The sequence below is a fragment of the Arvicanthis niloticus genome, chromosome 15 (assembly GCF_011762505.2).
Source record: "Arvicanthis niloticus isolate mArvNil1 chromosome 15, mArvNil1.pat.X, whole genome shotgun sequence".
Classification (NCBI taxonomy): Eukaryota; Metazoa; Chordata; class Mammalia; order Rodentia; family Muridae; genus Arvicanthis; species Arvicanthis niloticus.
Window position 1 is genome coordinate 12,145,045 of NC_047672.1, and position 27,396 is coordinate 12,172,440.

At 49.0% G+C, this 27,396-nt stretch overlaps 3 protein-coding genes and 1 long non-coding RNA gene across 6 annotated transcripts in view; 3 read left to right on the forward strand and 1 right to left on the reverse strand.

Annotated features, from left to right (window-relative positions):
- Hoxa3 (homeobox A3) overlaps positions 1–9,915 on the forward strand; it is a 43,883-nt gene extending 33,968 nt beyond the window's left edge. For 2 of the 3 annotated variants that reach the window (XM_076913333.1, XM_034518811.2), the window contains 2 exons: positions 6,703–7,351; positions 8,761–9,915. In XM_076913333.1, coding sequence (XP_076769448.1) covers positions 6,823–7,351; positions 8,761–9,566 — 1,335 coding nt within the window. In that variant the 5' untranslated portion in view covers positions 6,703–6,822 and the 3' untranslated portion in view covers positions 9,567–9,915. Of the gene's footprint in view, positions 1–3,683; positions 3,913–6,702; positions 7,352–8,760 lie in introns of those variants that run through there. The other variant, XM_076913334.1, reaches the window with a different exon arrangement.
- A 4,209-nt stretch (positions 9,916–14,124) lies between these two features.
- On the forward strand, positions 14,125–17,432 carry Hoxa2 (homeobox A2). Its single transcript, XM_034518815.2, has 2 exons — positions 14,125–15,267; positions 15,910–17,432. The coding sequence occupies exons 1-2, from the start codon at positions 14,889–14,891 to the stop codon at positions 16,647–16,649; spliced, it is 1,119 nt and encodes a 372-aa protein (XP_034374706.1). The 5' UTR covers positions 14,125–14,888; the 3' UTR covers positions 16,650–17,432.
- Positions 17,433–17,488: 56 nt separating this feature from the next.
- On the reverse strand, positions 17,489–21,073 carry LOC117720377 (uncharacterized). Its single transcript, XR_004608326.2, has 2 exons — positions 20,817–21,073; positions 17,489–17,617 (listed from the first exon to the last, which is right to left on the reverse strand). It is a non-coding gene; the product is annotated as an uncharacterized LOC117720377 (long non-coding RNA).
- A 181-nt stretch (positions 21,074–21,254) lies between these two features.
- On the forward strand, positions 21,255–23,872 carry Hoxa1 (homeobox A1). Its single transcript, XM_034518816.2, has 2 exons — positions 21,255–21,929; positions 22,396–23,872. The coding sequence occupies exons 1-2, from the start codon at positions 21,281–21,283 to the stop codon at positions 22,749–22,751; spliced, it is 1,005 nt and encodes a 334-aa protein (XP_034374707.1). The 5' UTR covers positions 21,255–21,280; the 3' UTR covers positions 22,752–23,872.
- Positions 23,873–27,396: the final 3,524 nt, after the last annotated feature.

Below are 27,396 nucleotides of genomic sequence, written 5' to 3' on the forward strand. Positions count from 1 at the left end.
GCTAGAAGCTAGAAGGGCCAGACCTCATGACAAAGGTGGGGGCCAGTAGCCAAGAAGGGGAGTCTCTCTCTCTCTCTCTCTCTCTCTCTCTCTCTCTCTCTCTCTCTATTTGGCCAGTGTTTGCTGAGCAGGACGGAGGGTTAGGGCTGACCTGAGCAGCCTGAGCAAATGAAAGAGGAAAATCAATGAGGAAAATGTGCAGACACACTGCCATTTTATTGATGATGCTTCCAGCCACTTTGTTCAGTGCTGGGTTTCAGGGGCAGAGTTCCCCACGCCAGACCCAATGAGTCCAACCTGGAGGGCATGCCATTGTTTCCAGAGCAATATCTGCCTGGGAGGGATGGAGAAAGACAGCTCAAACCTAAGAGAAGCTTGGGGTGTTGGTGAGCATGCCAGCTGCTTGGAGGTTTGGTTGGTGTAACTTGCAGAAAGGGTCTGGGGCTCAGTTTGGACTTCCACCAGTGTTTTTGGGTTGGGTGCTTTCTGTACACCCCTAAGCCAGCTTGGAGAGTTAAAGAACTGGCCTACGTGCCCAAGATTGGAGGGAATTCTGTAGCTGTAGCCCTCAGCAAGCAGAGACAACAGTTTTACTTTCATCCGCTGAAAGGGAGCTATTGCCAGTATGGAGGGAGATTAGTTAAACTGCTCGCTTCCAAAATACTGGCCAGGCTGGGGCTAACTGGGCTTTGGGGACCTTCTGCTCCTGGGAAGAGTGAAAGTCTTTAGAAAGGTGGAAGAAACTGGTATCTACTTTGCTCCTTGAAGAAGATAAAGAGAGGAGTTAGGAATCAAATTTGCCTTCTTTAATTTAAAAAATCATATTCCTTTATTATTTTTTTTTAAATTCAAACCAGGCTTTTTCCGACTTGAGTAAGATTTACTGTCCCAGGCAGGGCGGATTCTGCCCTCCCTCATGCCGACCTCGGTGGTAGCTGTGCTTAACTGAGGCCGTTTCAAGTGCTCTAAAACACCCCTTGGAAATAAAATGTAAGCTTTAATTGCTGTTCAATTACTTGTCAGCATTTCATATGATTTATGACCCAGTTCTGGTGCATTTTTGACCCAGTTAAAGACTCATAAATAATATAGTTTCACTAGAAAGAAGGAGCCGTGGAGTAAAGGTTTGTTCGAGGCATCTTTTTATTGTGGCTTCAGTGCCGGCAAGAGAATAAATATCTAACAACAGACTCTCCAAGCTGGTTCTGTATAAAAAGCATGCACAGTAAGAAGGCAATAACTTTCATGGAACATAGTTGGTTTTTTCTCCCCTCCCAGGAAAGAGCTAAAGCCACTCACTTATGGCCAAACGATTAGCTATTAGAATGACTGGTCCCCCTCGACTCTCAAAGTACCAGCCTCATCTTCACTGGCCAGCATATTTCTTCAATACCTTCCCTCCCCATCTTTGGATTTTAATGATACTTCTTGCCAAAAGTTACTCCTCACCTTCCTCCCCACCTTGCAAGAGAGCCTTGGAGCGGTGAGCCCCCTCAGAGATGGGTAGGACACCCTTTGAATGGCAGAAAGGCTCCATCAGGCACCTTCGTTGTTCCAAGTACTCTTCTGTGCCTGAGAAAATGCTTCTTCTAGTCCCTCTGGAAATCATGAGACTTAGGGAAGATGGGGAAAGGAAGGAAGCTCACAGATGCTGAGCAAAAGCTTGGAGGGTTTGGAGAAGCTGTGTGCATTAGCCAGCAAAGCAGCAGTGAGTAATTTCAAATAGTGGAAATCAAGTAGCGCATCTTCAATCACAACACACGTAACAAGCCAACAAAACCCTGCTAATATAAATTATTAATTTTAATAATCTCGCCTATGCCTGCTCCAAAGCCAGCCTTTTGGATTTCAGATGAGACGCGTAAGGCCAGGGTACCGGCAATCTATGTGCCTATGTGCCGGGACGCCAGACCCGCGTATTGAAATCAGAGCTCTATTTTGCCGGCTGGGGCCCACCGCCCAGAGCCACCTGGGCGCTAGTCGAGGGTGCCTGGAGGCCCTGGTCTGAGCTGAGCTCTCCCGCGAGCTCTCCCGCGGCTCCTGCAACTCCTCCAGTCGGGCCTGGTCCCGGCGCTTGGGCTGCTGGGCTTGGTTTGGTGGAGCCGGAAAGGTATGCGTTGCACACGCCCTAGCCGTTTGCTCCGAGGCTCCCAGCCCCTTCGGACCAGACAGTCCACTCCTAGATCTGGTTCTCACGGCCTTCCCTGCAGCTGGCTTAGCTGAGAGTCGCGTCAGCAGTTTGGAGGAGAAAGTGCGGGTTGATTATTGACCCACGCCTTCTTTCTTCAAATGCCACATCCGACCCTGAGGGTTTGAAGAGAAAATGCCGCCGAGCGGATTTTTGAGGCCAGCTCTCACCTCCTACACGTCCCGGGCTCTTCTCTTTCAAGTTGCGCCGCTGCAATATGCCATAAGGAGCAAGTGTTTGCTGTTTTGTGCTCTGTTTACAGCTTTGGGGAGCCGAGTCATAAATCTTGCCCAGCCATAAATGACAAAAACCATTGGTATGCATGAGGCCACCCTGGCCCGGAGTGCTTTTTGATTTCTCCCTTTTCCCCCCTGGCTTTGTTTTTGCTCTAAGGTGACACTTTGGCTCCCTGACAGTTTAAACATACTACTTATATTTTTAACACCTTCCTTTGAGAAGGACCCTCGTTGACGCCTCAGAATTGCACGAAAGCTACATTTCTCTCCTCCCCCCACCCCACATCACACTCCTGCCCTGGAGGAGTTTGCTTCTGAATCTGGGAAGCTGAGCAGGGCATTGGGAGTGATCCCATTCTCTTTAACGTTGTGGCATATTACCAAGCAAATTTAGGCGTTTGCTCAACTCAGCAAAAGGAAGGCCATTCAGCTAATTAGGGGGTGTCCATTCTGGATGTCCATTTGTGTTGGTGTGAGAGCCTTAGCTATCTTCCTCGTGGGCTACCTGCTTCCATGCCCGTACTGTGCAATGGGTACACAAGAAGGGGAGACTCAAGTTTCTGAGTATCTTTGTGTGTGCCTGAGCCCAGAAAGATTCATTTCACTGTGGGGACAGTTGTCCATCTCCCCGGGACACTTCCCTTCGTTAGGCCTAGAAATTTAACCAAAGGGAGTTGAGTTGCATTTGGAAGGTGTCTGGAAATAGGCCCTATCACTCACTACACCACAGGGACTGGCTTTGGGGTGTCTGGATTGGGAGCGGCAGGTGAAGAAAATTGCCCAAAGTCAGGGTAACTCATTTCGTCTTCTCTTCCTTCCCCACCCCCCACCCCGTGAAAATGTCCATGGCAGGGAATTGCGTGGCTTCTCAGACAGATTCTTAAAAAATAGAACCCCGCAAGAGAGCCCCTTTGTGAGAGCCGTTTGTCCTCATTAGCATAATTTTCCTGGACTTTAGTGACGCCTAGGAAGGAGAGGGAGGGCGTGGGGTGGGGGAGGCCGCCCTCCTCCCGCTGCCGCCGAGCTCGCTCTGCTCCTGTTCCTCCCCTCGCCTTAGCCCCATCCCCCACGCCGGCGCTTCCCTAGCCGCTCTGCTCTCCCCTCCCGCCCGCCCCGGCACCCCTTACCGCACCCCCCGACCGACCCCTGCTCGGCGCAGTATTCATAAGAAACATACCCAAGTCGGTGCCACTAGCCCCGCGGAGCCCGGCCGCGCCGGCGCTTATCTGGGGCCGCGGCCGCGGGTAGGGCGGGGGCGGGCGTGGGGGAGGGGAGGGGAGGGGGTCTGGCCGCCCCAGTCCGCCGGGGGCCAGCCGCTGGAGCAGCCAGCCGTCCGGCTCTCCGCCGAGTCCCGGCCTTGGGGTCTCCCGCCCGCACGCCCGCCCGCACGCCGGCTCGGCGGATGCTGAGGGTCGGTGGCCATCCCGCGCCGAGGGGACCCGGGGCCGCAGCCTGAGCCCGAGCCCGCGGCGGCCGTCAGAAGTTAAGGTAAGCGGGGCCACCACCGGCCGCTCTCAGCGCTGAATGGTGGAGTGTATGTCTCGGTGATTTATGGCTGCAGACTTAAATCTCGGTTCAAGAAGAGTTCACAAGCCGGAGCTTCCTCGCCGGCAGTGACTGATACCCTCACACTTCAGTTCAGGCCGCGCTCCCATCCCCGCCCCCACTCTCCCCTCTTCCCTAGCCCAACCTCAACTTTTCTGGGTTGGTGAGAGATAGAGAAAGAGAGAGAGAGAGGAGTGGGCTGGGAACCCCGGGCTTCTACCTCGACTTCCCCTTTCAAACTCGGGTGAGGGAATCTAAGAGAAGGAGAGGGAGCAGAGTCTGGAGGTGTCTTTGGGCATACCTTGTGTAGAGACAACAGGGCTTCTTGCATCCTGTACTCGGTTCAGCCTCCTCAACTCGCTCCAGCTCTTGCACCTGGAGGTTATTGTCCAGGAACAGAGCATTGGGGTGGAATCTCCCTCCACCCTCAGCCCTTGCTTGGGGGACAAAGCAAAGTTTCCTGGCTGGCATATCTCCAACTTCTTCACTAGATTGAAACTTTGGGGGCTGGAGGGGGCGGGTTGTGTGGGCTCCAAGGTGACTGCTGATCTCAAACAATGGGATCTCTGAGTTGAATTCATATTTTAAGTTGGTGGTCGCTGCCCTGTGCGCTTTGATTTTAAAGATATTTTTGTTATTTTTACAAGACCATATACAGTGCAATGGAAAAAGGCTCCAGCAAGCTGTAGGCTGGTATAGCCTGTGCTAATGGCTTAAGAAGTCACTAAAAATACTGCACGTTCAAAATCATCTTAATTTTGTCTTATCTAATATTTTGCTGTTTAAATATCTAGAGTAATTTTCTTAACCCGATGTTTACCTTAATTAAGCTTGGTGCCTCAAAAATGTATAATGACAGACATTGATGTTGCCAGATGTAATGGTTCTCGGTGTAAGAACGAGAAAAGTAGACATTAAATTGTAATTCACTTTTAAATTTTATTTTACCCTTTATTTACTTTTCATGCTGTTATCTGTAACTTACTAGATAATTCCAAAAGGGAAACAACACTCAGGCTCCATGACCATAGACAATAATTCTGGATAAGTGCTGCTGTAATTTTTATTGAGGTTCTGGAAAGTTAATTGTGCCTGTTTTCCAGATGTTGATCAGATTGTTGGTTTAATGATGAAATCTAAGGGGGTTCATTATTAAGAACAAAATTATAACCACCCATTGGTGGGTGCTTGTTACATATTTTCCCCCCTGGTTGACAGCTGGTACTTCTGGAAAAGTTGAGTAACTCTGAGATTGAATAGAAGCCATAGTTAGGGTTTGAAATGTTAAACATTATCTATGTGGATTTCTTGTTAAAGCTTTTTTAATGGTCAGAGGGACTAGCATTCTGAATGTGTGTCTGGGTGTGAACATGTAAGACTTCCAGGGAACTTTTTTTGCTGAGAATTAGAAGTTTACCATGCAGAAGTTGAAAACCAGGAGAACACAGATTTCATTTCTATAAAGTACTTTCTAAATAAGAGATTTTTTTAGTTTTTAAAATTTTTTTTCTTTACTCAGTGTTTCTGAAGCAGGAAAGTGGACCAAATAACAAATACGATCAACAACAGTATACAAAGATCAGGAAAGTCTGGCAGGAGTTTATGGTTTGTGCTTCCATGCCTCCTCTGGAGCCAAATGACCCCCATACATCAAATTACATAGCAGTTTCTAAGACAGAACCTATTATCGTTAAGTTGGAGAGAGAGTTCAAGCCGTGGTCATGGAGATGGACGCTGGTTTTTCAGGTTCCTGGTGGGTTGTTTTTTTCTCTAATCCATCATGTTTTAACAGGTAGAATTTGATAGTTGCCCAGAATAACAGCACCTCAGAAAATCCGAGGCAGGAGAGTTGAGAACCTCCTGGAACTTTGAAAAAGAGGTTGGGGTCACTTGTTTCAATGGCCTGAAAAACAGGGTGGGAGAAAAGGCATTGAAAGTTACAAGATTTGAGTTGTGACTTGTGGGTGGAGTTGGGAAAGATCAACACCACACACACACACACACACAGAGGAGGGGGGAGACTCCTCCCAAAGTTTTCTTTTCCACCCACCCTCTTCTTGACCTTATAGGGTTTATTTGGAGGAGATTGGTTCTTTTCCCTGAACTAGAACAGGCTAACTGCCTGACAAACTCAGCTCCCAAAGTCCATCATGTTCAGATAGGACAGTTGCCTGTGTGTGTGTGTGTGTGTGTGTGTGTGTGTGTGTGTGTGTGTGTGTGTGCAAACCTCCTTTGAGAGCTCCAGGAAAAGGCTGGCTAGGAAGAAAGTCTGACCGTCTTAGATCTTTTGGGCAAATATGAATCCTCAAGTGAGGATTGGAGAAAAAAATGACGACCTTTTGCCCTCTTGAGAGTTCCCCCAAGATCTCGAGAAAGCCTCGGCCTCTATAAAGGAACACCACGGTTTCTCCTGGAAAAGAAAGACCCCAACCTAGCCTCCAGACCCTGTCTCATTGCGGACCGCGGCTCCAGAGACCCAGCTTCCAGCCCTTACTGGTTCTGTTGCTCCGCGGAAAATCCCTCAACTCCAGACGCAAGTTAAGCAAATATTTGTAGCTGCCAGTAAATTCCAGCAGCTTTTTATAGTGCGGCTCCCTGCGCCCGGGGCCACGTCGTGCTGCTAAATATTGCTGACCACTTTTTCTTTTATGGCTTTCATGTCACTTAGCTATTGAGAGTAAGATGGATTTGCGCGGAGCCTTCACCGCGCTGCACTTCTCCCCCCTCCCTCAGGTCTGCGCGCGGCGGCCATTGGCGGCGGAGTGTCACGTGACTGCGGGGGCGTGCCAATGTGCTCCCATACGGGTGTCAAGCCCTTGTCAGAGAGTGTGATCACGATCCTGAAACATCGCGATGCAAAAAGCGACCTACTACGACAGCTCGGCGATCTACGGTGGCTACCCCTACCAAGCAGCCAATGGGTTCGCTTACAATGCCAGTCAGCAGCCTTACGCGCCGTCCGCCGCTCTGGGCACCGATGGTGTTGAGTACCATCGACCCGCCTGCTCCCTCCAGTCTCCCGCCAGCGCTGGGGGCCACCCCAAAGCTCATGAGCTGAGCGAAGCTTGTCTGCGCAACCTGAGCGGCCCTCCTAGCCAGCCCCCAGGCCTGGGTGATCCACCTTTGCCTCCACCTCCTCCCCAGGCAGCGCCCCCAGCCCCACAGCCTCCACAGCCCCCACCACAGCCCCCTGCGCCCACCCCTGCAGCTCCTCCGCCTCCCTCGTCTGTCTCTCCCCCTCAAAGTGCCAACAGCAACCCTACCCCTGCCAGCACAGCCAAGAGCCCCCTGCTCAACTCTCCCACCGTGGGCAAACAAATCTTTCCCTGGATGAAAGAGTCAAGGCAGAACACTAAGCAGAAAACCAGCGGCTCCAGCTCAGGTAAATGGATGCCTTTTAGAGGTGGGGCCTTTGGCCAAGCTCCAAAGCTCCAAGCCACTTCTAGCTATTACCAGCCAGCCTAGGAGCAGAGGAACATCTCCAGAAATTTGCCACCGCCCGCCCTCCATACACACACCAGGGGGGGAAATCTTTCCAGAATCTTTGCTACTTAGGGAAGTGATAAGGTTTCTGTATAAGCATCCTCAGACATAAATCTATCTGAAGTCCCTCTGGGCCTCTCTAAGGCGGTTTGAGCCTGCTGAGGTTGGAATTCCTCCTTGTTCCAGTGTTGGGAGGTCTGACCTCTAGATAGAACCATCCTTAGGACCACTGTCTCTCTAAGCACACAGCTCCTCTTTTCTAGCCAAACAGTGGCATCCTCCCCACACTGAAATGTGACAGAATAAAAGCAGGCCTAGTCATCACCAAGTCAGAATCGACGCTTTGTCTATAATCAGAGCCAATGTTCTCTGCAGCAGATGGACTGGCTGCCTTACTTCTGGGAAGGCCGTGCTCATTCTTAGCACAATGCAGGAGGCAGCCGGGCATCCCCTGGGGGAGGGGACTCAGCTTGTCATCCTAATGGGAACCACATGGGGCTTTGGGAACTGGACTCCTCCAGTGGAGGAGCCTTAGCCTCAGGGACTTGGGCTTCCAAGCCTCTGGGTTACCTTGGCCACTTCCTCTCTGGTTTCCTTTGCTCTCCTCCAGAACTGGTATTTGGGAAACCAAAGAGGACAGGGGGCACAAACGTGATGGTCCAAATTGGGGCAGCCTTCATGGAGACATTGACCAAGACCCCTTAAGAGCCCAGGCTTCTCTACCAGAACTAGATAGCTTCAGCCTCGGTGAGGTCTGGTGTCCTTTGGTCAGAGAAGGACTTCCAGTTTGACAATACCAATCTGTTCATCTCCTCAAGGGCCTCAGATCTTGGTTGCTGGAAATGTTGGTAGATATTGAAACTGGTTAGCTGAAGCTAATGGCTGATCACTCAGTCACACAAGCAGGTTGGAAAGGTCTTCATGTATACACTAGGTCTCCCACACTTCGGAGACGGAAGGAATCAAGATAGTGACACCCGCTCACAGGAAGCTTGTCTGATGGCCCAGTAAATAAGCTGGCCGAGTAAAACAGAGAGGAAGTGCGGGCCAGCAAAGCAAGCAGGAGGCCCTGCTGCTGTCCTATCCTTAAAGAAGCCCCTGATTCGCTCCTTAGAGGAAGGAAGGGCAGGCTAACCAGGCTGTTTCCGCACACCAAGAGAGGACGGCAGCACTGAAGTCCTGCTCTTCTCTGGCCTTGGACAGAGGCTTCTGTGGGGTGAAGAAAGGAGGGGCAGGCCTAGGACTGGGGAGCTGGGCGGGGTCGCTAGCAGCCCCCTGACACCGCTCTTCCTCTCTGTGTCCTGGCAGGGGAGAGCTGCGCTGGTGACAAGAGCCCGCCTGGGCAGGCTTCCTCCAAGCGCGCGCGCACGGCGTACACGAGCGCGCAGCTGGTAGAGCTGGAGAAGGAATTCCACTTCAACCGCTATCTATGCCGGCCGCGGCGCGTGGAGATGGCCAACCTGCTAAACCTCACCGAGCGCCAGATCAAGATCTGGTTCCAGAACCGCCGCATGAAGTACAAGAAGGACCAGAAGGGCAAAGGCATGCTGACCTCGTCTGGGGGCCAGTCGCCAAGTCGTAGCCCTGTGCCTCCCGGTGCAGGAGGCTACCTGAACTCTATGCATTCGCTGGTCAACAGTGTCCCATATGAGCCCCAGTCACCCCCTCCTTTCTCCAAGCCTCCCCAAGGCGCCTACGGGTTGCCTCCGGCCTCCTACCCTGCTCCCTTGCCCAGCTGCGCTCCCCCACCTCCCCCACAGAAACGCTACCCAGCGGCGGGGTCAGGCGCAGGGGGCACCCCTGACTACGACCCGCATGCTCACGGCCTGCAGGGCAACGGCAGCTATGGGACCCCACACTTACAGGGAAGCCCCGTCTTCGTAGGGGGCAGCTATGTGGAGCCCATGAGCAACTCTGGGCCAGCACTCTTTGGCCTAACTCACCTTCCCCACACCACCTCGGCTGCCATGGACTACGGGGGCACTGGGCCGCTGGGCAGCGGTCACCACCATGGTCCAGGGCCTGGGGAGCCACACCCCACCTACACGGACCTTACTGCCCACCATCCTTCTCAGGGAAGAATTCAGGAAGCGCCCAAGCTCACCCACCTGTGATGATGAGCTGAGGCTGCGAGCCAGGAGAGTTAGTTGCCCACCCGACCTTCTTTGGTTTCTTTTTCCTTTTTTGTCTTGTTTTATGTTCATCTTGCCTCTCCCTTTGCTCCTCTGCACCCCTCCCTCATTTTGTTTTCTTTGGTAATGCGTTTTTTATAGTATATGTGACGGAGCAATCTTGGTTGCTGGAAAGGTTGTCAGTATCAGTAGCAACATTTACCACCACCCCTCCTCGCCCTGGCCTATGGCCCTGCACCCTTTCCCTTCTCTATTCTTTGATAAGAAACAGGGTATATGAACAAACTTTCTAGTCGAGTTTTCAATGTGAATTTGTTCATACTTTATGGCTCCCGAGAGGAAGCAACTGCGTTTTTTTTTTTTAAAGTTTTAGTTTTTAAAATTGCACTTCTTGTAATGATCGAGAAAAAGAAATCAAAGGCGCTTTGAAACAGGGACTCCCTGTGCAAAGATGACTAAGTGTACGTCTTTCCGTGTGTGTGTGCTGGTGAACAGTCAGATTTATTTATATTTTTTGCAAGCATTGAATAGTCTAAGTTTTAAATATTATTTATCCCCATCCGTTCGTATTTATATTAAAGAAATTCTGTACCCTGATTGTTCAGAAGGTTTCTTGAGCCTTTTGTTCAATGGTGTATTGGCATACATATAAAATTTATTTGAAAGGGAAATAAAAATTCCTTTATAAAAACCGTAGCAATGCAATAAGAACAGAGAGGACCCAGAGTTTGAAAATAGTGGTTTAGGTTTGTAACATCCGGCAAAACTGAACGCTAAAAATGCTAGATTTGTTTTGAGAGTTTTACATTCCTTGCTGCTCACATTCTGAGAAACAAAACAAAAAAAAAAATAAAGTTTTTATTCTGATTACGATCCGTGTTAAAAGGGGTTCTTTGGCTGGAGACGGGTCTCTGCATATGGAGTCTGGCAGAAGCGAACTGGCAGCCGCTGCCTCAGCACCGCGACTCCGGCGTGCGGCCTGGTCCGGCGTCTGTCTTGGAAGCTCAGCGAGTTCTGGGGACAGAGGCCGCGGTTTCAAGCGGCTGCCGCAGCTCGGGAATGCCGTGCTCCCGGCCCGCTGAGCTGCCTGGTTCCCAGCTGCCGCCTAAGCAGGGCGCCAAGCTGCTAAGTGCGGGGAGGCCTGGCAGAAACAAAGGCCGGGGCCTGGGGCACAGCGGGAGACGCACAGGTGCGGGGCGCCGCGCACAGAGAACCCGGGCTCCTCTCCATTTTCCCCGCACAGAAAGCCCATCGGCCAAGGCCTCAACCTTGGGTACCGCATAAGGTCTTAAGCTCTTCCCACAAGCTATCGAATTCCAGGTCTCCACTCAGGATGCTTCGCGGTTCATCATCACTCTAAAAAAGATGGGGTAGGGGGTGGGGAAATGTTCTTCTAAATTCACCTCAAAAGGGACCAACTCTCCCTCAGGTCTCCAGAAAAAGGACTGAGCTTCCTAGACTCCTCCAGGCCTTCGTTGGACTGGAAGGAGTCCCTTCCATGAATCTCAGCATCAAATTCCTCCCGGAATTCAGCATTTGCCATTCTGTGGATTTATTTCCTCTCTTTTTATGGCCCCAGGGGGAGGAGGAGAGAGAAAGGAGATTGGTATCTTTCTAATAAAAATGCAATTGTACAAGTACTTCTTTCATTTGCTGCTACACAAGCTTAATATTACATTTCCACGTTTGGATTTAAGATAGGATGCCCGTTGACTGGCTGGCAGTATTAAGGCAGATACAGCAAAAGGGAAATATTTTCATCTTCAAGGTAAAGAATTTCAGAACCAAGAAGCCAAATTCAGAAAAAGCAAGCCTCACAGATGCATCCTATCACCAACCCCTCAGAGCTGGAGGTGAATGGCCTGCCTCTAGAGATTGGGGACATCTGAACCCCCATTCTCTCTGGATTGTAGCTTTCAGAGGCAGAAGTGGAAAATGTCGCCATTTTGTTTGCAATCTCGAATATCCATCATCATGGCCTCTACCCACCCACATCCCGGTGCCCTAAGAAAATCCTTAAAAGAGCTAGAGTCGTTTCTGGGTACCTGCTGAGTCCCAGAGAGCAGCGTTTAGGAACTCTTTTCATGTTTTAGGAAAATGAAAAATCTCGAGGATATAAAACCAGGCAGCCGCAGAAAGCTGGGAGTCTCACGCCAAGGGAGCTTTCCCCACGTCTACCCTCCTGCTCTTGATTCGTGCTCTCTTTTGAAAGCTTTTGGCCTGTGGGGAAGTTGGATTTGCTCTCCTCACCCTCATCTCCTTAGGGTGCACAAATCAGAAATGCAGAGGCTGGCAAACCAGACTTTGTAAGAACTGGAGCCTTTTGGGTTATTGAAATCGTGCAGATAACAGTAGTCTTTTTATTAAGCATTTTAAAAAACATGCACAAAATTACCTCGGAAAATAAGGGACAGCAATCAAGGGGAAGAGGTGTATGTGGGGGGTCTGCCCCTGAAAACCTTCCAGAGGTATCAGCATTTGAACCTATGCCTACAAATCTTCCCTTTAGCTTCCTCCTTGCCTCAGGGCCGAGATTGTACAATGATACTCTAATACTCTTCCCCATATCTTGCCAGTCAAGGCGTTCATTTTGGCTTTCAAAAGAAAAAAAAAATCCACTTCACTCTCAGCTTCCTGGATACTAAAAAGGAATATTTATTAAAATATCTCCAGAGTTAAAGTAATAGATTGGGGGAAGATCTGAATGCTGGACAGTTTCAGAAAACAGTTTTCTTCCAGATGGCTTTTGAATTAAGGCAGTTGAGAAAGGCAAAAAGCTTTCACCCACGCAGTCTGACAAAGCCCAGTGCTGTGGGTAGCCCTGCTTTCTAACTTTCCCCTGTCTCTCAATACTTTCTGGTAAAAGCAAATGCCCAGAGCAACCACCCTTAAATCTGCAAAGCACCTTTCCTGAAAGCAGCCTTAGAACCCTCTCTATTGCCAAAACCCAATCTTTAAAAAGACAAAATTTCCTTGTTTACTTGCGTTTCCTGCTCTCCTCTTTGCTCGGCCACATTTGAGCTTGGAAAAAGCTTGAAGCTGAAATGTGTTCTTAAGGCCAGAAGCTGTCAAGGCTTTTGGTGAGCAAGATTGATCGCACCCAGACTTCCTTCAGAGCTTTGTTTGGAATAAAAGCAAGAAAACTGGAAAAAACCTTACATTTTTCCAAAATAGCATCTCTATCTTCAAGGCAATGCTCTGAGCTGGTCAAGGTTGGAGACCACTTTATAGCTCATTTCCAACCCAAACCCCTTAAATGCTAGCCTCAGAGATGCAGTTCTGTCCTTGCTCCTTGGTCGGCCTTTCTTGTTTTTTTGCATAGAATTTTCTCCCCCACCAACCTCTCTCTCCTTGGCCATCAGAATGATTTATTTTCCTGCCACTGATGCCGGCCGGCCTGGGGCATTCTGATCACTTGGTCCATTTCAAAGGAAGCAAAAGCAAATCTCCATCCTTAGGGTTTGGGAGAGAGAAGGTACCTTCATCAGATCTCTCTCTCTCTCTCTCTCTCTCTCTCTCTCTCTCTCTCTCTCTCTCTCTCTCTCTCTCTCTCTCTTATCTCCTATCTTTTCTGGTTTGGCGATTTTTCATTTTAAGTTCTTGCTTGGTATCTAAAGGTGTTGTCTTTTGAATCCTTCAGCATTGTCCAGCATTCAGTCTGAAGTCCTGTCTCAGAACTGGAGGAAAGAGAATGAAGGAGAAGTTGAAGCGATGTAACTCCTCCTGGAGTCGCCCTCTCCCCTGCAGTGCTGTTTCCTACAACAGAATCAGGGTGCAATTCTCCCTGGTGCCCCAAAGCAGGAAGGTGTGGGAGGCAATTCAGGCTGCCAAGAAACACTCGCTGCAGCTGAACCAACCAGTCCCCAACCAGAGCGACAAGACTCGAAGAAGAGTAGGAGGGAAGAAGGACGGAGGAACAAGAGTCCTTCCCCTCCCTGCTGACAAGTTCCAGTACTCTTCCTGGAAGTCGGAAATACTCACCGCACCCGAGCCCCACGGGTATGAAACCCAGAGTGCCAGGAGCCACACGAGCCTGGTCGGGACGGCATTGCTTTGGCTGGCCGCCGCCCAGGCTACGGGGATTTGAACACAAGGACCTGGGGCTGCTGTCTCTCTTGGCACATGCATCTATCTTTCTCCAGTCACTCCTGAGAAGTTGATGGCTGTAGGAAGATCAGCAGGCTTCGAGAGCCGCCTCTCGTTTTCCGCTGCCCGCAGGAGCCAGATGCAAAGCTGCCGTGGAAAAGCCGGCTAACAATGGGCCAGGGGCGCAGGTCCCAAGCTGGACATTAAGAGGAGGCGAGAGGCTGCGAAGGAAGAGAAGGAGACAGGATAGAGTGGGTGGGGAAAGAAGAGAGGAAAAAAGGAAAGGAGAAAGGAAAGCTAGAGGGAGAAAGAGAGAGAGAGAGAGAGAGAGAGAGAGAGAGAGAGAGAGAGAGAGAATGAATATGAATCGGTTCTGAGATCTAGGAACTGATTTTAGAAAAAGTAGAAGAGGAAGAGGAAAGGTGAACCCCAATATTCATATTCTCTCTCTCTCTCTCTCTCTCTCTCTCTCTCTCTCTCTCTCTCTCTCTCTCCTCTGTCTCCACCTCTGCTCCTTTCTCTTGCCTTAGTAGAACGTATGTGGCTGAGATTCAGGGCCCTGGGGTGTCAAAACTTTGAAGATTAATGGATTACTTTGTTAATGACTGCAGGCGTCAGGCTGAGGTGCTTAAATGATTTGTGAGGTGCGAGGCGTCTTCCCAAACAATGCGCGGAGTGTGCGGGGGAGGCAGAGGGCAGCCTCTGGCGGGACCGGCAGCAGGACTCACACGCACACACTCACACACACTCCAGGGAGCACACTAGATCCTTGCAGATCATGAGGCAAACAGGCACTCTCGCCCCCCACGCACTCCGGGGCATTCCCATCCACACCCACATATATGTATTTTTGCCCTGAAAAAAAGTGTAAATAAAGCCTCGATGGCCCCCAATGAGGCGTTCCTTTCTGACTTTTTTGGATCAATCAAACAGACAGTGGCTTCTTTTGATTAAAGCCCAAATTGTCATTGGGCAGAAGCAATCATGTGACAGCCAATTCGGTCCAATTTCAACCTTGTCTCCATGAATTCAATAGTTTAATAGTAGCGCGGTCCCCATACGGCTGTAATCAGTGAATTAGAAAAAAAACACCCCAGCAGCGATCTTCTATGATAGATTTTTTTTTCCTTCGCGCTCGCCTTTTTCCTGGGCCTTGCCCCCCCAAAGCCCCTCCAAAAGAGGGAACTTTTCCTCCGAGGGGGCTCCAAGGAGAAGGCCATGAATTACGAATTTGAGCGAGAGATTGGTTTTATCAATAGCCAGCCGTCGCTCGCTGAGTGCCTGACATCTTTTCCCCCTGTCGCTGATACATTTCAAAGTTCATCAATCAAGACCTCGACGCTTTCACACTCGACACTGATTCCTCCTCCTTTTGAGCAGACCATTCCCAGCCTGAACCCGGGCAGTCACCCTCGCCACGGCGCTGGCGCTGGCGGCCGCCCCAAGTCGAGCCCCGCGGGCAGTCGCGGCAGCCCGGTGCCCGCCGGCGCCCTGCAGCCGCCTGAGTACCCCTGGATGAAGGAGAAGAAGGCGGCGAAGAAAACCGCGCTGCCGCCCGCCGCCGCCTCCACGGGCCCTGCCTGCCTCGGCCACAAAGGTCAGTCCGGAGACTTGGCCCCAGGTCCCGGGGACCCTCGTCCCCCTCCGGGCTTCCCTACGAACGGTTGTGGGGGAGGGGACCATGAGCTTCGAGGGAAGGGGGAGAGAGAGAGAGATGCCTGGTGGCCGGTCTGATGCCCCTGTGGTCTCAGGAGTGGGTTTGGTGGAGGGGAAAATAGATCCCGAGTCCCACAATGAGACATATATATTTTGAGGAGGGGGGGCACTTTCCCTAACTTGTGTAATGTAGGATGATTTATTTGAGTTGGAACTGACCTCCTCTTGTCTGGTTGTCCTAGAGTTTGGCTTTTTGACAGTAATGAAGAGTGATAGACCGCTCTTGCTCAGCTAAGCAGCTGATGCATTAATTATAAATTGTGTTGTAGCTAATATAAAGTTTGCTCCCGGATGAAGAGGTTGGGGGGAGCCACAGGCAGGAATTTGATGGAGGTGGAAGAGACTGGGCTTCCCCGGGCTGGGCTCTCAGTAAAGGCAGCACAATAGCTGCAGTGCATCCAGGGGCGGCCATTTTGTTGCAGTTGGATCTTTTCTGCTGATTTATTCTCCAGTGGAATAACCCTGCTTGGACCCCTCCACCTTCAACTGTACGTGTGTCTCTTGTTGGTTTCCCTTTCTGCAGAATCCCTGGAAATAGCTGATGGCAGCGGCGGGGGATCCAGGCGTCTGAGAACTGCTTACACCAACACACAGCTTTTGGAGCTGGAAAAGGAATTTCATTTCAACAAGTACCTTTGCAGACCCCGGAGGGTGGAAATCGCAGCGCTGCTGGATTTGACCGAAAGACAAGTGAAAGTGTGGTTTCAGAACCGGAGGATGAAGCATAAGAGGCAAACCCAGTGCAAGGAAAACCAAAACAGCGAAGGGAAATTTAAAAACCTGGAGGACTCAGACAAAGTGGAGGAAGACGAGGAAGAGAAGTCACTCTTTGAGCAAGCCCTCAGTGTCTCCGGGGCCCTTCTGGAGAGGGAAGGTTACACTTTTCAGCAAAATGCGCTCTCTCAACAGCAGGCTCCCAATGGACACAATGGCGACTCCCAAACTTTCCCAGTTTCGCCTTTAACCAGCAATGAGAAAAATTTGAAACATTTTCAGCACCAGTCACCCACTGTTCCTAACTGCTTGTCAACAATGGGCCAGAACTGTGGAGCTGGCCTAAACAATGACAGTCCCGAGGCCCTCGAGGTCCCCTCTTTGCAGGACTTTAATGTTTTCTCCACAGATTCCTGCCTGCAGCTTTCAGATGCACTGTCGCCCAGCTTGCCAGGCTCCCTGGACAGTCCTGTAGATATTTCAGCTGACAGCTTTGACTTTTTTACAGACACGCTCACCACAATCGACCTGCAGCATCTGAATTACTAAGAACATTAAAGCAAAACAAAGCTTCACAAAAACAAAACGCCTTTGACCAGGTGGTTTTGCCTTCTTTTATTCCGGGAGTTGATTTTTATTTTATTTTCTTCTTGATCTACCCCCTACTCTCTTAAATGTTGAGGACTTTCCATTTAATGGTCTCCCCTGACCCAGTTTTAAAGCCATCTTACAAATTATGTTGGCGTTCCAAGCATTTTACACCGAACCCAACAAGCTTCTATGTGATTTTTCCTGAAGACAAAACACGAGGCCTGCGAGAAAGTGACCATAAATTGTCTTGTCACTTTCTTGTTATTTTTGTACCACATTAGGATGCATTGTCATGAGTATTTTTGGTAGAATAAATTCTCCTTTGCTATAATTAGCTTTCTTATTTTTTTCTTCCCCTCTTTCTCAAGACTCATACAGATTTCTTATACTTCTTTTAGCCTAACATGGTAAATAAAAGTCTGGTCACAATTTACTTTTTCAATTTTAATATATTTTATTAGGGTGGTATGTTCAAAGTCTGCACTAGACAGCAACAAAGAAGAAAGCCAGAAAGTGGCTAGGGCTTGTGGCAAGATTTTTTTTTTTTTTTTTTTTTTTTTTTTTTTTTTTTTTTTTTTTGGCTTTCCCCGCCCTAAGGGAATGGATTTGGTTTTCAGTGTTGAGACTCAAGCCATAGAGTTAAATTAGTAATAGAAACAGGCTTGGGCAGCCTGAGTTGGCCCTAGCCCAAGCTTTTGAAAGTGGAGAAGTAAAGTGCCTACAGAAACTTCAGAGCTTTAGGATGGGTGAAGTGGAGTTCTCTTACCAAGCTACTAGTCTCTAGGTCAATAACAAAGTTATCAAAAATTCATTTATTTGTACACATTTGTTTCAAACATCTACATTACAACTCTTCCTTTCCCTCCCCCCATTTTCAGTGTGGTTGATTAATCTCCCAGCTGTGGATGGGTTCAGGAAAAACAGACCTAAAAGACAGAGGAAAAGAAAATAAAACAAAACGACCGTTACTAGCTGGGAAATGCATGCCAGGAAGGAGGGCTTTTCCCAGCCATCCCAGGATTCTTGCCTTCACAACACTCGAATACACACACACACACACACACACACACAATCGATATTTAATCCTTAAATCTGTTTACATTGCTAATAATGAATCATTAAAGGTTTGAAGTCAGGTTAGCAAGTGGAGGTTTTGAAAGTGTTTTTGCAGCCTAGACTATTAATTAATCCAGCTTATTAGACAGAGAAGGAGCACTTTAAATGAAATATCAATAAAATGTGATCTAGGGTGTGTTATCGGGCTGTTCTGTTTTTTTCCCTTCTTTTGTCTCCTCCCATATTTATTTATTTATTTATTTATTTATTCTCCTTTCTGGGTTCTGTTCTGGTGACTTACCGTGAGAAACTGCAGCAACATGTGCGTGGGGGCGGGCTGATTGATGGAAGAACCCAGTTCTTAACAGCAAAAGCTTGGGCATCACAATGAAACCTCGGACTTTATTCAGGGGTTTGCTCCCTTCCTTCCTTTCACCCTTCACTCCCCCAAATCCCTCAGCAGCCTCGGTGTGTGAGGACTGGGGTGGTTTTCAGGCCCCAGGCTCTGAGAGCTGAGCCGGGTGTCCCCGGCTGTGGCCAGGGCTGCGCAGCTCCTGGATGCGATTCGTCCTAAGCTCATAAATCAAACGCTTTCTATGAATGAGAATGTCATCAAAGAGATCAATTGCAGGAACACATGCACAAATAAAAATCCTCTTACGTATTTGCCGGGGATCCCCGTCCGAAAGCATTAAGTTAGAAGGCGTTTAGTCATAATTCATTTTTATTGCTCTTTTAAAACAGCAGCTTGGCTGAGCCGCGGGTGCCAAGAACAGCTCCGGGCCTCGGTTTGTCTCCTCCTCCCTCATTCTCTTTCCAGTAGAAGGGCCCTGAAAGAGGCACTTGGAGCCAAGCATGCCTCTTGCAGAGGATTATTTCACTCATGGCCCAAGCTCGCCTTTCACCCACTCTCCTGGGGCTATTTAAAGACCCTGCGTGGGTCGCTGGCCTCCTTGCTGCTCTCTTTCCCTGTTCAGTGGCCTTCCAGATTCCTCCGGTGTGGGGGCTGGGAAAGAATCTGAGCTGCAGAAGCCTACCGGCTCCAAGCTAGGGGAGAGCCTTCTCGGGAAAGCATGGGCCTGCAGTCGGCAGAGGCCGAGCCCGTGGTTAGTAGGGCAAGGTCTGCGGAGGCCCCGAGCGAGCGCTGCGTGCGGTGTCTGTGGGTCCAGTATGTTTGTGATCCTGATAAAAACACCCCACGTAGGCTGCCCAGAAAAACAGGGGTGGAGAAAGGGTGTGAGAACTAGTAGGAGGGCAGTGGAGGCCTGGGGCAGCTTTCAGGCGGGCTTCCTGGAGCCAGTAGGTTAATATAAGGAGGCCCACAGAGGGCCTGGCAAGAGGCAAAGGGGGAGAAGGAATGGACTGCGTTCTGCGGAGAGAGGCCCTCACCCGCACTCACAGCATCAAACCTCTGTTCCTGACTCACAGGACTCCCTTCTTTCCTCATAGCTAGAGGACTGCTCTCCCCAAAGAGCCTCCTCCAGGAGGTCCACTTTGCTTTCCTCTACTTGGATGATCCTTCAGAAGATGAAGCTAAGGCAGGAAATCCCCAGGTCTTGCTTTCTCTTAACCATGCTTTGGGGTGAGTCAAGGATCACAGAGAAATACCATTCCCCAAATAAATGGTTAAGGTAAATGTTCAGTTGCCACTAAGGGGGACCAGGGACATAGGTCTGCTTAAGTTTCCAGGAGGATGGTCAGGTTTGCAGGGGGCGGGGTTGAGAGTCGTGGGGGAGGGGACAACATCTATGTGCGGGAGAACACAACACAGAAGTCTGAAGAGTGTTTTTTCACTCTTCTTTATTTCTATAGAGAAGGGAACCCCCAAAGTCACACATAAATTACACTGTTAATTTCATGTCTGATACAAGGCTATAAGCATGGCCAGAGTAAAACGCGTGCAGAATTGTCTGCAAGGCTTCTTAGGTGACCGCTGAATTTCTCCTACCTAAGACTATGTCCATTCTCGGCTCTGTTTGGCCTTTTCTTTCTCCAAGCCCAGAGCTGACACCACATCTAATAGTAAACAGCAATTACTGACACCATCAGCATCATTGTAGGATGAGGTTGATGGAAAACAGGGCCCCTGTCCTAGCATGATGCTCACACTTGCACGTGTCTCTCTGGGGAGTGACCTGCAGGTTCACACAAGCAACTACACAGTCCGTTGGAAAGGGTCCCATCCACTCAGCCATCTGTCCACTGCCCCTCCCACCTGCCAGTCCTCAACCCCCCAATCCACACAGGCACAGGGGATGGTGGGAAGAGGGAGCTCTCCCACTCCTAACTTGCCCCTCCTGGAAGAGAGAAACGTGACGGGGGGGGGGGGGGGAAGATCGGCATACTTTGTAGGAGCTGACTGGCCCTCTGAGGCCTACCCTAGAGCCAGCAAGCTCCTGGGTCTCTAAGAGTTCGGAGATGGCCTGCAGCTCAGGCTCGGCCATGTCTACTGGCGTCAACTCTCTCCTCTGCCTTCTACCCATCAAACTCCAGCAGCAGAGTTAGTTGCTCCGGATCTTGCAGGGCTATCAAGAGCAAAGCGACTGAGGAGAAAGGAGAAGTGAAGGAGGGAAGAAAGAGAGGGCAGAGAAGAGAGTGGGACACCCGGCCTTTCCCAGAGAGCTAGGTTCCTAGGGCTCCCCCCACTATCCCCGCGCCCCTGGGGTCGAATTACAGAAGCTTCCATTGCCGCGCTATTGGCCGGAAGGAATCAGGGAAGAGGGCTCAGATACTCTTTGGATGAGGACACAAGTTTCTTTTCTTGTTCTGGTCCCTAGCACATACACCATGGTTCCTCCCAGCCAACCCTCTGCGCACGTCCCTCTGCATTCCGAAGCTTGCGAGCCAGTGACGCAACCTCGCCCTAGGCGCCGCGATTCCGGGCTCAGGTCTCTGCAGGGGCTGGGGAGTGGCGACTGTCCCCGAGCTGAGGGCGTGGTGTCTGTTGGATTCCCACCCTTCCCACCCCGCGTGCTCCCAGCTCCACCAGGGTCCTTGGGACCACGCAGAGAACTTCCGGCCCACGAGATGCCCGCCATAAGAGAGCCGGGAGGCCTCGTCCCCTCTCACCTCTTGCCAGTTCAGCTTTCTGGGCTGGGTGGAGAAGGGGCCGCGGAGGGTGCCTCCCATCCCCCCTCACTTCTGGAGGCGGAGGCGCGCAGAGCCGGGCGCGCGCAGAAGGCAGTCTCGACTCCCTTTGGTCCCAGTGCTCGAAATCAGCTCCGGGAGCCGCTGCAGCAACCGCCGCGGCCCGTGCTGCCTGGGGGGGCGAGCGCGCGTCACCTACACTGAGGAGCGCCGGGGATTTAAATGCCACTGAAACGGTGATCCATCACGGCCGCCGCCGGTAAACTTTCGCAAGCGGCTCAGCCATTGGCTGACAAAGTCACGTGTCCTTCCCCTCCAGCCCTCCGCCTGCCCGCCCCGCCTCTTGCGCACTGTACATTCATATCATTTTTCTTCTCTGGTCCTATGGAGGAAGTGAGAAAGTTGGCACGGTCACCCAGGGCTTCGCAGCACCCACTCAGTGACAGATGGACAATGCAAGAATGAACTCCTTTCTGGAATACCCCATCCTTGGCAGTGGCGACTCTGGGACATGCTCGGCGCGAGCTTACCCCTCTGACCATGGGATTACAACTTTCCAATCCTGCGCGGTCAGTGCCAACAGCTGCGGCGGCGACGACCGCTTCCTAGTGGGCAGGGGGGTGCAGATCAGCTCGCCCCACCACCACCACCACCACCACCATCACCATCCCCAGCCGGCTACTTACCAGACTTCTGGGAACCTTGGGGTTTCTTATTCCCACTCGAGTTGTGGTCCAAGCTATGGCGCGCAGAACTTCAGTGCGCCTTATGGCCCCTATGGATTAAATCAGGAAGCAGACGTAAGTGGTGGGTACCCCCCGTGCGCTCCCGCTGTTTACTCTGGAAACCTCTCGTCTCCCATGGTCCAGCATCACCACCACCAGGGTTATGCTGGGGGCACAGTGGGCTCGCCCCAGTACATTCACCACTCATATGGACAAGAGCACCAGAGTCTGGCCCTGGCCACGTATAATAACTCCTTGTCCCCTCTCCACGCCAGCCACCAAGAAGCCTGTCGTTCCCCTGCTTCTGAGACGTCTTCTCCAGCGCAGACCTTTGACTGGATGAAAGTTAAAAGAAACCCTCCCAAAACAGGTAAGTCCTGCCGGCTGGCAAACAAATGCTTTTCAGTTTTCGAAAGGGTCAAGTACACCTAGTTTCCTAAGGAAAATTGATGATTTTTAAAAGATGGGTTCTTGCTTATGTCTAATGCTATCTAGAGTTGTAGTGTGTGGTGTAGGGTGCCCAGGTGTGTTGAGGAAAAGGAGTTTCAAAGGGGCTGAGGTTTAAGTGGTCTAAAGGTAGAGTGTGTGTGTGTGTGTGTGTGCGTGCGTGCGTGTGTGTGTTGGGGTGGAGGTGGTGGTGGTGTCCTGTTAATATCTACAGACTCCATTAATCATGAGCCTGATCACGCTAATGGTTGACTTCAGGTTAGTACTTTACTTAGACATTGCCACTAGCGCTTCCCGATAGGGTTTGCGCCAAATATTGACTCAAGCTTGGGGCAATCGGATAAAGGTTTAAGAATTTTTACCTTTTCTCTTTTCCTCCCCTCCACTAGGGAAAGTTGGGGAGTATGGCTACGTGGGTCAGCCCAACGCGGTGCGCACCAACTTCACCACCAAGCAGCTCACAGAGCTGGAGAAGGAGTTCCACTTCAACAAGTACCTAACACGAGCGCGCAGGGTGGAGATAGCCGCGTCCCTGCAGCTCAATGAGACCCAGGTGAAGATCTGGTTCCAGAATCGCCGAATGAAGCAAAAGAAGCGTGAGAAGGAGGGGCTCTTGCCCATCTCCCCCGCCACTCCTCCTGGAAGCGATGAGAAAACTGAAGAATCATCTGAGAAATCCAGCTCCTCGCCCAGCGCCCCTTCTCCGGGATCATCTACCTCAGATACTCTGACTACCTCCCACTGAGGCTGCTCCAGCCCAACTCTGCCGGTCCAGGCTTCTCCCCGGGCTGGGATTTCTTACCCAAAGCACATTCTTAGCTTATCTTCCTTTCTTTACAGACTCTCTTCCTTTCTCATCCCATCTGGGGAGCTCCAGGCCAAGATAAGGTATTTCCAGAGAATTCTGGAGACTTGGTTGGAAGTTAACTCCTTAATCCACACCGGGTGCCCACATCAATTTCTGATTGTCCCCAACATCCTTTCTTTACTGTTTTGAAAATTTTCACACAACCTATGGTTTCTTTCAGATGTCTGTTGGAGAACAGTTCCCTTTGCCAACCGACATTTGCAGGAGGAAGGCATCTGGCCTTTTATCTATGTATTGTTCTTCTCCACCTGGCCCTTAAGTAGGACATAGAGGAGAGAGAGTGTCCAAAGGCTCATGAAGAAGAGATGCACTGTGTTTACACAACTAATTCACCCCTTAACTTAGCTGGCTTCACATGTGTGAGATTGCTGGTTGTAAATGCTTTCTCTTCAGAGATTTATCTTTATACACATTTTGTAGAAATATGTAGGTCACTAAATCAAACAGGGTAGACAAATTCTCAAAACTGATACAGTTCATGTGTAATTATGGGCGAAGGAAGAAAACCTCCCTCATTCAGAGCCTGGGAAGGTGGCCTCAATTGGTTCTCTCAGAGTTCAGAAGGCCCGAAAAGCATAAGGTTCAGAACCTTTCCTGTGCCAAGCCTTCCCAAACTCTAACCAATTCTTCCTGCTTCTCTGGCCACCCTGCATTTAAAAACTATGCTGAATTATTTGTAACCTATAGGTATTCTTTCAATCACCCTTTCTTTCCACAGTGTCTTGTATCTTGGCTGGATACAATGTATTTTCAGCTAATTGTTAATGTGATGGATGGCACAATGAATGTATATTTTGTGTGATTCGTGACTAGTCTTCTGCATGTCGCACAATGTTTTGATGTCCCTGAAATATCACACTGAGTTCTATCAGTTATCCTTTGTGAGCCTATTGATAGTTCCCATTCCCTGTACAATCATGAACAGCTCTGAGATCCTGGAGTGATGTGGTCCAGAGCAGAGTTTACGGGTCTTAAGATGTCTGTAATAAAAATATTCAAGTTTCAGGTATGCCTAAGCATGTGCGTGTTTGGCTGGGCTACAGGGGTTGCTCACCTCTACGGTTGGTTCTTTTCATGTGGGGAAGGGAGGGTGGTGTTTATGTTCAAAGAAGTAGGCTTTCCTCTGTCACATAGCTTGCAGCTTTCCCTAGAAGTACATTTTTATCCAACCAATGTCTATTTAATGCACTGATCTCTTTACAATAACGACAGCTCTTTTATTATAATCAGAGTTCAAAATGGAAAAAATAGCAAAGAAATATATGATGGAGATCTCTTTTTGAAACAAACATGGATACTTCCTGGGTCAAGTGCTAACCTTTTCACCTCCAACTGAATGTTGACATATACATAAACACAGCCCCTTCAAAAGCTGAAAATGGTCTTTAGTCGGTCTTTCCTCACATTCGTGAACCCAGAGCAAAGAGATTCACATTTAATCAGCTTCAGCATAAAGCTACGGAGGCATGTCCCCATTTCCTTTTTTCTTTCTTCTTTTTCTTTTGGATTGTCAGGCTCTGTTTCAATATATCCTACCTTTTAAATTGATGCTCTGTTTTCAATAAAGCCTTGCCTTCTTTTCCCTGTTCTTTGCACCAGCATTCACCCCTCCCAGCAGTTTCTCACATCTTTGCCTTGCACAACTTATCCCTTCAGATTCAACTTTCATTTCATTACCACCTGTAATGAAATGTAAAGGGTCTATGTACATTTCTAATTCTGTGCCACAGAACCTGGCAAGCAGTCTACACTCTCTTCTCAGGTGAGCTTGTGGAAATCAAACCAAGTGTTTGTATATCCAAGTTGTTTCCGATCAAGGCATGTGTCAGATGAGAAGAAATCAACACATGACCGAGTTCAACATGTCTCTTCTAGACCTCTTGACAGTTTCCTATTATTTTTTAACATATTTCAGGGTTTAAGCAACATCTTAACATTTTTTCTGACCTTTTTTCCTGGTTGATGATAGGGATGGAGTTTAGGGTCTTATATATTCTAGGCTAGTATGGAACCAATAAGCTGAATCTTCATTCTCAGCTTTCACATTATTTGGAGGCATTGATCCCTAAGAGCAGAGTAAAAAAAATCTATAGCATCACAAATGCAAACATACGACTTCCCTTTCAGAGGGTGTTTTGAAAAGATGGGCTGGGGGGGGGGGAACCTACAACGCATTAGAATTTGCAGGCCTCCTAGAAGACTTTTGAGATTTCCTACACATCCCTGTTAAATGAGGAAGCCAGGACTTTGTGGGAGCAGTTGCTGTATGCATATCAAGGGCACCGGGCACCCTCCCTTCAGCTGCTGGGTTCTGAGATTGCCTGAAAAGATTCTGGTGGATGAAGAGAACTTCAAAGACACCACCCCTTTCTTTCATTTCCCCCCGCCTGGCTATACTGTATCTTTTGTTTATTAGTGTAAGGCCACAAAGCAAAACAGATGGCTGGTTTTCAAATACTTTAATGTGTTAAAGTGTCATTTGCATACCACTGTCTTGATTTCAATATCTGAGAGCCGGGTACGACCTGCTGGAATCCTAGAGATTCCAATCTTCAAGGTACTGGTTTTAATGAAGCTGAGAGGGAAGAGAACGATAAATTATGCCTAAATACCCCTAGCCTTTCCTAGGTCACAGAATAAATCAGCTAACAAGTAATGCATTTAGGAGACATTAATACACCTTTCAACAAGGAAAACATTTGTATCTTTTTTAGCTGTCCCAATCGATTAAATCAAAGGCGCTTAACACGTCCTATTTTAAGGTTTCTCTTCTGTTCTGGTCTCTGAGGGGCAGAGTTAGCACCTTGAAAAATGACAGCAATTTTAACTGAAACAACATAAATAGGGGAAACAGAAAATAACATTTTGTTGATACATTTAAAAATGAAACAAAGGTTTTAATCAGGGATCCCCGGTAATTGCAATATAAAATTGTTTGCTTGCTTTATTTATTTATTTATTTATTTATTTATTTATTTTAATTTCCTCCACCTTCATCCAAAGTACTGGCAAAATCGAGGGTGTCCTCAAGCTAGCCTGAGTTAGGTCTTGCTGTGGCTGTGAAGTCTGCTTTGGGTTCACCTTTGAGAGTTTACTTTTGGAGGCTATTCAGATGCAGCAGTGTTTTCCTCTGGGGCAATCAGATTCAAACCGATCAATATTTACTCAGTCTGAAAGGGTTGTTGAAAAGGCTGCTAACAACAAACTGCTTAGCTGCTCACCCCTGTTTAATCTCAGGTTCACCGAAAGTTCAAGAAGAGATGAATGCAGCGGTGGGTCACTTTAGAATGAGTCCCAGCAGTTTATCTGAGCTCTCAGCTAAAGGCAACAATTAGAGTTCCATTCCTCTTTGGGAAAGGGGCAACTTTCCTATTATTCTTTTGCTAAACAATGTTTACTAGAAACTTAAAACACTTTCCTCTTCCCTCTTAGTTCTTTTTTGGGGGAAAGAGAGATGCTTCCAGCTGCCCTCCCACTGCGCCCCCTCAAGATTTTCTGCCAATTCACTCAGGTTTCAAGTAAAATAAGTGGCACCAAATGTCTTTAAAAATGTTAAATTAGTCTGACTTGAAGAGTTCCGGTTTGTCTCAGAAAACGAAACTCGTTGGGTTACTAGTGCTAATCTTTGTGAAAGTGTGGGACAAGACCGAGTTGAAATCCATTGCTTTCGAGGAATATAGATAATCAGAGCCCTAATATCTGAGCTGACAGGAGTGGAGGACAAAACTGACTTGTGGGAGGAAATCTTGGGCTACAAAGAGAGCTCTAGTAATCTGTGCTCTCCTATAGCATAAACTGCAGAGAGAAGGGAGGGAGCCTGTGGGGAATGGTGTGTAGATGCTGGACACTGAACCTAATTGCTACAGCTCTTCAGAGGTCAAAGTTCGTGTAATCACTGCATAAATGCATACTAAATAGGGGTTTATTAAGCTTCCCTGACGGCTGAGCATGCCTGTGAAAAATGGTCACTGCCGCTTGCGTTTCTTCCTCAGGAATACTCATCCTTAAAGTAGGAATTCTAAGCGTTTGAGTCTAATTTAGCATTTTGAGAGATAAGCGACCTTTCTGCTGTAAAAAGAAAATTGAAGTCAGTGAATGGGCAGTATCCTTCTCTACATCGGATGGGACTGTAACAAGCCTCTCTCATTCCTAGAAAAGCTTAGGCTTTTTCGATACACACAAGAAAACGACCTAGCACGTCCATGCCAGAGAAGCGAACCACTGGATGGCTAACCAGGTGACTCTCCATAGATCATAACCTGGCTTGGTGCCTCAGTGAAGCTCTGCTTTAGAATTCCTTGTGCCTAGATGACCAGAGCTGAGTGAGGCCCTTCTATCTAACCACTCACTTTAAGGATCAGGAAAAGAGCCCAGGGATAATTGATTTGAAGAAGAGCCAGCGATCAGCACCTAATTCCTAAATAAAAACCAGGATAGCTTAGAACCCAAGTTCAGCCCACTTCTAAGTTCTAGAATTCTAATTTTGATCTTTTATCCATTATTTATCTTATGTGATTCCTTT

Bases quoted from the DNA above. Each gene is read 5' to 3' on its own strand.
- Hoxa2 (XM_034518815.2), top strand. From the start codon at position 14,889: ATGAATTACGAATTTGAGCGAGAGATTGGTTTTATCAATAGCCAGCCG. The intron at 15,268-15,909 runs GTCAGTCCGGAG...CCCTTTCTGCAG, and splicing joins TGCCTGCCTCGGCCACAAAG to AATCCCTGGAAATAGCTGAT.
- Hoxa1 (XM_034518816.2), top strand. From the start codon at position 21,281: ATGGACAATGCAAGAATGAACTCCTTTCTGGAATACCCCATCCTTGGC. The intron at 21,930-22,395 runs GTAAGTCCTGCC...CCCCTCCACTAG, and splicing joins AAGAAACCCTCCCAAAACAG to GGAAAGTTGGGGAGTATGGC.